Below are 11,092 nucleotides of genomic sequence, written 5' to 3'. Positions count from 1 at the left end.
TATCCAACGTGTTTTACCAACCAACGTTTTTAACCAACCAACATGTTTAGTCAATGTGTTTAACCAACCAACAAACCAATCAATTAATCAATCAATATATTCCATTAATTAATGCATGTTTCCGTTTCATGTGTTTAATACGGAATCCAAGGTCTCTTTTTTTCGCCTGTTTCAAGAGACCCAATATCAAGTGTTTAACTAATAAACCAATCAACCAACCAACCAACTAATCAATAAATTAATCAATCAATATATATGATATGTTTATTAATGACAGTATAATTAAAACAAAATGGAAGGAAAGACCTATCAATTATTCAAGAAGAATTGAACTTTAATTTATTTCTGTTATTTTTATTTTACCTTTTCCTAATTTTAATTTTTTTTTTTACATTTCATCACCCAATTCTTTTCTATTCCAAATTGATTGCCTTTTTTCTTTTTTTTTTTTTGGAGGGGGGGTTGTTGTCTTTATTGTTTAATCTGTAAACCACCTCATATATCTTAAATTATTTCAAATAACTCTCTGGTATTCAAGCGGAATACGATGCTCAATAATAGTAGTATAAGAGGATTTACAAGAAGAAGCTGTTCAACTGGTCGTTTATGTTTGTCTTAAAATTAAAGTCAGCGAGATTAATAGGCTACAGCAAACAAACAAAGGGGATAAAAAAAAATCTATGAACATGATTTTATATTTTGCTGGATTATTTTTGTCGTGTCTCTCTCATCATTGTATTTTTTAATATATTTATATTGAACCTTTTTAAATTCTTTATCAACGACAACGCATGCAACATCTTATTCATTTTTTAATATTCTTCTCCCGGTCATAAATATGCATGAACTATTTGCCACTGTACATTCAGAAAATATCATTTAACAGAGAACCAGTGACATACGTCTTCTATATATCAATACCCTGACACAAAATTTAAGACATTTGGTATGCATACATTCACTGTTTTACATTTGTTTTTCACAAACATATCCTAATTGATAGTTGCATGGCAGATCATTCCATCCGTAAATGTTATGTCCACATAACGCCTTGCAAATATTTACGCAGTTTTCTCTGTGTCCACCATTTGGCTCATGAGACAGCCAGTAACTAAAGGATGTATCAGCATTATCAGACGTCCACCTCCACTGTCCTTCCGTCCTGATATCGCTCAGGCCTATCCATACTTCAGCTACGAAAGAAACAAAAGTACATATAAATACAGGTCAAATTTTAACAAAATATGTGATAAAACATTTTATAATATTTTAACAAAAACCACCGAAGATAAAAACTAGGCGATAAAAAAGGAAAACTCGATTTTTATAATAATGAGAACAGACTACCGTTTGGCACCTTTATGCAATAGGTAAAGTATTTTTTACAAACACAAAACACAAACGAAAAACCTATTTCAAACCATACATTATAAGTTATATGGTTCGCTACTAAACCTCTAAAGATCAATATATGGTTAGTAAATTCCTCAGGAACGATGCATAAGGCCGAATATGGTATGGATTTTGATCACCCTCTATGGTCCGTAGGGGGTCAGTGGTGAACCGTTAACGATTTTATTGCGCGCGTGACTTTTCCTGCTGAGATCTGTAGAAAAATAAACAATGAACTACAATAACAACAATAGATGACGTCACAATTACCAGTAGACGTGACGACATGTCCTCCCTATGAAATTAGATTGCCCCCTACGGATCCATATGTGGTCAACACGTGATGATGTCCAACCAATGACAACGTTAGAGTATACCCGTGGTGCGTTAAAAGGTTAAAACATTTAACTAAAACAATGAACTTCATGTGTACTATGTTTGAAAGGGAAAACTACATGTGTACTGTGTTTTGAATAAAAATTACCATTCAATGCTAAAATCAACCATGAATTCTCTGCTGCACTTTCAACCTTCACTAAGTAACCACCTTTGTGTTGGCACTCATTCTACAAGAAAGCATGACATGGTTAGTTGCTATTAAAAAGTAAAATCACAAACATACTGAACAAAGAGGAAAATCAAATCGGAAAGTTCATAATGACATGGCAAAATCAAATGACAAAACACATCAAAAGCGAATGGACAACAACTGTCATATTCCTGACTTGGTACAGGCATTTTCAAATATAAAAAATGGTGGATTAAACCTGCTTTTATAGCACTAAATCTCTCACTTGGTACGACAGTCTCATCAAATTTCGTTATATTTCCACTGATGAGTGAACTAAATAGACATAATAAATCAAATAGTCAAAATATGGGTACTGCAGTCATCATCGTGTTACAATTTTAAAAGAAACAATTTCCCGTGTCTGACGTCAGAAAATGTATACGTTACATATTTTTTATACAAACAATTTCAAAATTTCATGGGCAATGTTAGCATACACGGTTGAAAAATCAAAAGTTTGTAAGAATTAATTCCAAAAGTTCTATAAAATTGAGAAAGGAAATGGGGAATGTGTCAAAGCGACAACAACCCCACCATAGATTGAACAACAGCCGAAGGCCACCAATGGGTCTTCAATGAAGCGAGAAACTCTCGCACCCGGAGACGTCCTTCAGCTGGCCCCTTAAAAATGAATTCTAGTACAGTGATAATGGACGCCATACTAAACTTCGAATTTTACACAAGAAACTAAAATTATAAATCATACAAGACTAACAAAGGCCAGAGGCTCCTGACTTGAGACAGGCGCAAATTGCGGCGGGGTTAAACATATTTATGAGATTTCAACCCTCCCCTTATACAGTGGAGATCACTTCTAACCTCTCATTAGAACTGTCAGAATATCTGTCATAGAACTGTTCTAACCTGTCCTAGAACAGTTCTACCTAGAACAGTTCTACCTAGAACAGTTCTACCCTAGAACTGTTCTAAGTAGAACTGTCAGAATCAGTTCTAGGTAGAACTTACTAAATCAGTTCTAGGTAGAACTGTCAGGATCAGTTCTAGGGTAGAACTGTCTAAAATCAGTTCTAGGTAGAACTGTCCAAATCAGTTCTAACCGTAGAACTGTCAGCAGAACTGACTAAATCAGTCAGGACTGTAGAACAGTTCTAAATGACGTCACTGCAGTAAGGGCACTTTAGAATTGAGAAGAAATAAATCACTTCCAATTACTTTGCTATAGCAGATTTTCTATATTTTTTACTGATCAAACGTTACATGTACCAATATCGAAGTGAATAGAAGGTTATCCAACTCATCGGAGAAATATTTTTATAAGATTGCATAGGAAACATCATTGTTTACGTTTCTTCGTTCCCCGTATTTCACAGTCTCTTCATAAATATAACTCTGCATTTCATGGAATTTTAATCGTAATTTACCTTGTTTGCTTTGGATTTACATTCATTTAAGATTCTGTTTTGACAAATGTTCAAACGAAAATTGTACAGTGGATGATTTATGGGATATTAATGAAAAAAGTGTTGTATTATAATGTAAAAAAACTATATACATTTGCACCATCTCGTCAATTTAGCCAGACTTATCCATAACGATTATAAATGATATCAGGGAGTCTGGAACTCAGAAAAATATACTCATCTGACCATGAATGAAACATTTGCCCCTGGACGTTCTGCTACAAACAAAATCATGCATTTTTCCTTGCCTTCTTCAAATTATATTAACAGTATACTATTCCAAGAAGAGAACTTCCCATACATGTACTTTTTATTTTAAAATAAAGTATATGAATCAGTCATGTGAGTGTTGGATGATGCTGTAAAATAGTTTTGTTTAAAAAAAAACAACATTACAAACCTGAGACTGATACGTATACTACTATACAGTAGTCTCAGCACAAACTAACGGACTTAAAAAGTCACTTTAGTGACGGTTCATTATCATGGATACAGAGAGGAAATAACGGCGTGCTAAATTTTTTGATATGGTATAAATACACCTTATCGCTATTTGTCTGCCATTACTGGATATCACACAGGTTCCCGTAAAAAATTGACGTCATAAAACAAAATATCTGACGCCACAATGGAAAAGTGATTGTTGTATGATTCAAAAGTTCAAGAGGCCGGGTCAGCCAGGATTAGCAATAAGGTGTAGTGTGTTCCAAAGTTGGTGTCATTTTTATCATACGATCCGTCCTGACATAGACATATTATTGGTTTACAATGACTGAGGCCATATATATTTACATGATCAGTGTAAATAAGTTCAGTTTTCGTTGATGTGGTCAAATAATTTTGTTAAAACGTCTCGGTCTGATACATGTATATCGAAACTACTGAAATTTGTTTACAATTCAATATTTTGAATAAAAAGAGGACTGCCAGAAAATTGCTGGAACTCTAAATTGATGTGGACATTTTTTTGTTGCCTGAATGTGTTACAATATTGCTGTCATTTGAATTATACAGTCCATCGTGATATGTAACTATAAGTGATTTACTATGCGGGTATATATATATATATATATATATATTAAGATTTACATTATAAAGTGTAAATATGGTCAGTTTTGGTTGATGCTGACACATAAGGTCAGTTTTGGTTGATGCTGTCAAATATAAAAAAGAAGATGTGGTATGATTGCCAATGAGACAACTATCCACAAAAGACCAAAATGACACAGACATTAACAACTATAGGTCACCGTACGGCCTTCAACAATGAGCAAAGCCCAAACCGCATAGTAAGCTATAAATATGGTCAGTTTTCATGGTTTTGGGTGATGCGGACAAATAATTTTGTTATATCCATGAGTCAGTCTGAGATATCAAAACTACTGAAATTAGTTTACGATTCAAAATTTTGATTTAAAAAGAGGACATGCTGGCACTATAAACTGATGCGAGCATAATTTTGTTTTCCAATATTGCTTTCATCTATATTAAACAATCCATCCTGCTATAAAAATATAAGCTCGTGCAATATAAAATTCTGCTCGGAACAATATTTCCCAATATTCATGCAATAACCCTATAATATAGACCATTTGTATTATCATGATTATACACTCCATCCTTACATAAAAATATTACAGATTTACTATGCGACTATAAGAGTTACATAAAAAAAGAGCAAATATGGTCAGTTTCGGTTGATGTGGTCAAATATGGTCAGTTTTGGTTGATGCTGTCAAATATGGTTCGTTTTGACTGATGCAGACAAATAATTTTGTTACATGAGTCAGTCTGAGGTATGAAAACTACTGATATTTGTTTCTGATGCGATATTTTGAATAAAAATAGGAAATGCTGGAACCCTCAATTAATGCAAAAAAAAATTGTGGTCATTGATTTCCAATATTGCAGTTATTTATATACTACAGTCTTTCTCGACCTAAAATTATAACTGAATTGCTGTGCAGCTATATAGATTTACATAATAAAAAGCAAATAAGGTAAGTTTTGGTTGATGCAGTCAAAAGATTTTATTACACGACTCAGTCTGAAGTATAAAAACTACTGATATTTGTTTATGATTCAATATTTAGGATCAAGGGGAGGGGGTCCAGGGGTTGGAACCCCACTTTTTCTTAGCATCAATGCATTTGAATGGGAGCATATAGTTGGACCCCCCCCCTCCCCAGCCTTTTAAAAATGGCTGGATCTGCCACTGCATGCTGGCACTATAAATTAATGCGAACAAAATTGTTTTCCAAAATTGCTGTAACTTGTATATTACAGTCCCTCTAGACCTAATAAAAGTACTGTGCAGTTATATAGATTTGCAGAAAAAAAAGCAAATAATGGCAGTTTAGATTGATGCGGTCAAAAGATTTTTGTTAAACAGGTCGTCCGAGGTATGAAAACTACTCGTAAACTGATATTATATTGGTTAATGAGGTCCGATAATTTTGTTATGTGATAACGAGCCATCCTGACTCCCGGAATAACAAATGTAAAACAATTCAAATAATAACGCCCCCCCCTAAAACTAACTGCCTAATTGATGTACAAAAAAATGAAAGAAAAACAAAAAAATTATGTGACACATCAACAAAAGAAAATCACTGAATTACATGCTCCTGACTTGGAACAGGCACATACATGCAGAATATGGCGTGGTTAACAGGTTAACATGTTCTCTTGCCGATTATAAATCTGAAATAAAACCGGCAAAATAGCAAAACTCTATATAATTTAAATCACTTTTTTACCCAAGCCTTTATATTACGGCAAAGAGTTCTTAAAACTTATATATCGATTTTAGCCGTAGAATTTATAAATCAATTTTTATTAGCCGTAGAACTTATAAATCAAATCTGGTCGTATAGTTTATAAATTAAAGTAAATTCTAGCCGTAGAATTAGAAATCAATTCTAACCGTAGAACTGTTCTAGAAGTAGAACTGACCAAATATTTGGTCAGTTATAGCTAGAACTGTCTAAAACTGTTCTAGGGTAGAACTGTCAGGATCAGTTCTAGGTAGAACTGTCCAAATCAGTTCTAGGTAGAACTGACCAAATCAGTTCTAGCTAGAACAGTTCTAACCTAGAACTGACTAAAAGGTGTCAGGCTGACAGTTCTACTGTACCTCTAGTCAATGTAGAAAAGTAAACGCATAACAATACGCACATCAAAATTCAGTTCAAGAGAAGTCCGAGTCTAATGTCGGAATGTAACAAAAGAAAATAAATAAAATGAAAATAATACATAAATAACAACAGACTACTAGCAGTTAACTGACATGCCAGCTCCAGACCTCAATTAAACTGATTGAAAGATTATGACTTCATCATATGAATATCAGGCACAATCCCTCCCGTTAGGGGTTTAGTATCATACTATCATAAAATATATGAGAAGAACATAACCCATGTCATGCCAACAACTGTTTTTTCTTTAAATAAATGTGTTTAGTTCCGATGCAAAGACACTATAAGTGAATCAATATTAAAGCCAAAATATGCAATCTTTAATGACCTGACAACAGTAACGTAACTATATCTCTTCCTAATAAGTCTGTTTAAAGGTTTTGTAAGCTAATGAAGTGAATACTGACATTTTTGTGCTTTGTAAACAATATTACCATAAAAGATTGGATTTATAAAAATCCACAAATGGTTCATTCCACCACGTGATTAAATAATTTTGACGTTTGTAGTTCCACGTATTTTCTAATTTATAATAGAAATATGAAATAATGACATATTTTAGAACAAACACATACTGACAGGATATTTTATAATACAGAGTCCCATTATAAGAACCAACGAAACACAAACAGTCGCATACATAAAACACACCAGCAAAAATGAAAGATAATACATACACCTTGACGGGATGTATAAGTACCGAGCCACGATAAATGGATATCACAGAAAACAATCCAAAAGTAAAAGTAATATTAATAATAGAACAAAGAAAAACGAAAAAAACAATATAACACGTTGTTAAGATGATAAACAACGTCAGTACGCAGAATCTATACATCAAAACCATTATGTATTATTTGTGAAGTTGATACGGAATATTTTTCAACATGGTCTTGGTACCTTCCAATGAATATTTTTAGAAAAATTACGAGACGTTCTTTGACATACCCCTTGTTCACCAGCTTTCTGATCAGACAGTAATTTTACAAAGTCTGAGTAGGAGCTGCAAGCTCTTGAATATCGAATAAATTGGGAAATGTATATACCACATGCAGGTCCAGTTGGTATATTGTTACTTAGGTGGGTATAATTTTTATTTTTCAAAATTCAAATCGTCTCGTTTGTCATAGATTCTGGTACTGAGATGACTGTGTAAGTCAAATTCGAGATATAAATCTAAAATGATTCGGAGGAAGCCGTGTCTGTTGTTTCTTTAATTTATAGTTCTGGGGAATATATTAATGGAACCCACTCAGAAAAATGTTCGGATTGTTTATGGAAAGAAACCAACAAATATATTTTCGATAAGAAACTCCAGCATATTGATCACTTGTTCTTCTGTGTAGCATGTTTTACCTTTTTGTTTTTCACTATTAACAAAATATGCCTTATTATATCCCAAATTATTAAACGCTCTATAACTAAGTCAGAGAAATGGTTCTCTGAAAGGATTTTCTTCTTCCATGTAACGTTTTGTTTTGATAATGAATCATTCAGATCAATAAGTTGATAAAAGGGAAAAAACCAGTTTGGAACAGCATCTCACACCATGAGTTGACCGAAACAGACATATAAACAATGCACACGTGTACTGCTTTCGACGTAAAGCTGTATGTATCATATGCTGGTTTTTATTTAAAGGATAGAACAAAGAATTACATTAATAGTATACTTAACCTCAAAGTTCTTATTAGTTTATCTTCTATCCTTAAAAATGTATGTACTAAGAAAATAAACTGCGCTCTAAATTACTATAAAAAAGCTAATCCTTTTAATTTCAAACTCAAAACATTTCCAGTATAACTGAGTTTTTTACTGACTATATTTCATTTTATATGATTCACTGGAAAAGGTAATTTTGACTCTATAGAGAAATTAAATCAAAACATAACAGATTTCTGTTATAACATCAAATTTACCTTAGCAGTATTCCATGTCACCTTCTTATACACGAACAAATAGCAATGACCCATATAACGTATCCAGTCCTTTTGACATGTTCCTGTAAAACAAAAACAAATATAAGATTCAAAGAGGGGTCTTGAAATAGTGATATATTCCTGTAATCTATATAAAATACTTAAAAGGTTATTGCAAAACTTCTTTTGATTTCAACTATAAAAAAAATAATACCACCTTACATTAGCAAATAAAAAATAACATGAATATTTGTTTCACACGTTATATGTATTAATAGATTTATTTTGGTAACGTTTTAAAAAAGATTGTGATTAGTTTTTGTGGTATACACGTACATGTAGTCTACGTTTGTTTTTATTTTTCAAATATATTTTCCGTAGGGTAAAGATCTGGGTAAGCAGCAGGTCATTCCATTATTGTGATGTTTGTCCCTCTCACCAAGTTGTTCACAATTTTCCACGATTAGTTTTAGTCTGGTCATTCTGGCTTTGTACTTATATGAGTACACGACAATTACAACATGTTGAGCAGGATCTTCTGGAGTACCTAATATCAACGCCGGCTTTTAGTGCGGTTTGTGTTGCTCAGTCTGTTTTTTTATTTTATGTTGTTTGTTGTTTGTCTTTAGGTCTTAACTTCTTTTGTCATGGTGTTTTCAGTTTATTTTCGACTTGTGAGTTTGAATAACCATTTGGTATATGTTGTGTCTCATTCAAAACTTGTATACTGGGTATCTGTTCGCAAGTTTAGCTAAACTGGTGTATAGAAGGCGGGATTTGATTCAATTTACAATATGCAATTTTAATATTAATGAGATGTGTATGGTAGATATCACATGTATTTGTTCTTAGTTCTCTGGCATCTCAATCATCACAATTCATTAACAAAAAATCTCGTCTTTTATCGTAGATGTAAAAAAAAATGAAGGTTATTGATTGTTTTGATAATCTGTTTCAAATGTAACTTTTTGTCATGAGCAAACTAGACCATTGCAATTATACAGTTTTTACAATTTACCTGAGATTTTCATCAATCCAGAGTCTGTTTTAATGACTTTGAAATTTTTCTGCATTTGTAAAAAAATATTCTTTTTCATATGATTCCTTATTTTGTCAGATAAAATCTTGATAGACAATATGATTGCATTTTTTTTTATTTGCGTCATACGTGCGTTTCGTTTATAAAAGACTCGTCAGTGAGGCAGTGAGGCCAAAATTATTGAGGAAAAACAATTCTTAAATGTTTCGCCCAAAACAGCTAAGGTAATCTATTCGAGCGGTAGAATAGCCTTAGTATTTCAAAAATCTAAAGTTCTGTAAACAGATTATTTAAACATGTTACAATTATGATAATATTCATGATAATGCATATTTTCACAGAAGTGTTGACTACCTTTGTAGATGATAGTTGTACTTACTTTTCCTCAAGTCATCTATTTCCGACTTCATGTTCCTCATTTTCTTCCGCATTTCCCTCATAAAAGATTTTAACTGTGTTATTTCATCTTTCTCTAGTAATCCTTTAATATTGTTTATTGCTATATGATTCTGATTACTAAGGGTGTGCACTTTGTTTACTCTCGTTACTGTGCGATCTAGTTGTTTTATCATCATCCACATAAAAGGATTATTAGACGATTTATCCGATGAATCTCCAGAAAATCTTTTCTCCGTGGCTAATGAAGAGGTTATGGACAAAACCAATAAAAGATAGGTGCACAATTGCATTTTGTCAAGAAAGCAAATAGGTAAAACTAGATTAAAACGCACTATTTTGTCTATAATTTCTTGGAACTGACAGACAAGTTGGAAAAAATCAAAACACAGAGTAATTACATGTTTTCGTGACAATTGTTGAAATTTGATATTCTACATGTTGTATAGACTTATCTACCTTTTATTGTTTTAGTGGGAAAAGATCATGTTTCGTCAGTTGTTATTGAAAATCTTTTTTTTAATTGATTTGACTTTTCTTTTAATTAATATGTATGTATTTAATTTTATTTCATGATTACTAGTTTTCTATGTTAAAAAATTTTGTGTATTCTTTTATGTACACGTATTTGTTTATTTTATATATTTTTTTGTATAAAACTTGTCGTTCGCATTTAAATCAATAATTTAGTATTGGACAATAGTATTGAGTCTGTTTCGCTATAAATGCACTAATATGCTCCGCCCGACAGCTGTTTCCTATCTAAAAAGGCAATATTTGTTCTTTGTAAGAAGTTGATATTCCAGTCTCAAATAAAGACGGAAAACAATAGTTTGGGACGGTTATAATTTTATGACAATTGTTATGCCATTTTTCTCTTTTCTCTTTTCCATTTTTTCTGCAAGTTTTTTTTTATGTTCCTTATCTTTAGCACCATATTTTACTCCATGTAATTTTGTTACTCGTTTTTGCAATTCAATTATTTCTGGGTTTATCGCAAGGTGTCGCTTATATGTTTTGTATTTGATATCGAACACTAAATACACTTTAAAAACTGACACTGCTTATCCGAATACTTTTCCATGTAAGAGTTATCTCCCTGAACACCGTTTTTAAAAACAAAAATCTTGTACTTCATAACCAAAGGATAAACCATC

The 11,092-nt window shown here is 32.3% G+C and overlaps 1 protein-coding gene across 1 annotated transcript; it reads right to left on the bottom strand.

Annotated features, from left to right (window-relative positions):
• Nucleotides 1-250: 250 nt before the first annotated feature.
• LOC139499613 (perlucin-like protein) lies at nt 251-10,320 on the bottom strand. The gene is made up of 4 exons (XM_071288360.1): nt 9,919-10,320; nt 8,501-8,583; nt 1,877-1,958; nt 251-1,193 (listed from the first exon to the last, which is right to left on the bottom strand). The coding sequence occupies exons 1-4, from the start codon at nt 10,226-10,228 to the stop codon at nt 967-969; spliced, it is 702 nt and encodes a 233-aa protein (XP_071144461.1). The 5' UTR covers nt 10,229-10,320; the 3' UTR covers nt 251-966.
• Between the last annotated feature and the right edge of the window lie 772 nt (nt 10,321-11,092).

Source organism: Mytilus edulis, chromosome 12, assembly GCF_963676685.1.
Source record: "Mytilus edulis chromosome 12, xbMytEdul2.2, whole genome shotgun sequence".
NCBI lineage: Eukaryota > Metazoa > Mollusca > Bivalvia > Mytilida > Mytilidae > Mytilus > Mytilus edulis.
The sequence above is the reverse complement of the archived record's forward strand: the minus strand, read 5'-3'. Positions and strand labels throughout refer to the sequence as shown.

What these genes read in the sequence shown, in the direction of transcription:
- LOC139499613 (XM_071288360.1), bottom strand. Translation starts at nt 10,228, where the DNA reads ATGCAATTGTGCACCTATCTTTTATTGGTTTTGTCCATAACCTCTTCA. An exon ending in AATAGATGACTTGAGGAAAA is followed by an intron (nt 8,584 to 9,918) that starts GTAAGTACAACT and finishes TTTGTTTTACAG; the next exon opens with GAACATGTCAAAAGGACTGG. An exon ending in TGACATGGAATACTGCTAAG is followed by an intron (nt 1,959 to 8,500) that starts GTAAATTTGATG and finishes GCTTTCTTGTAG; the next exon opens with AATGAGTGCCAACACAAAGG.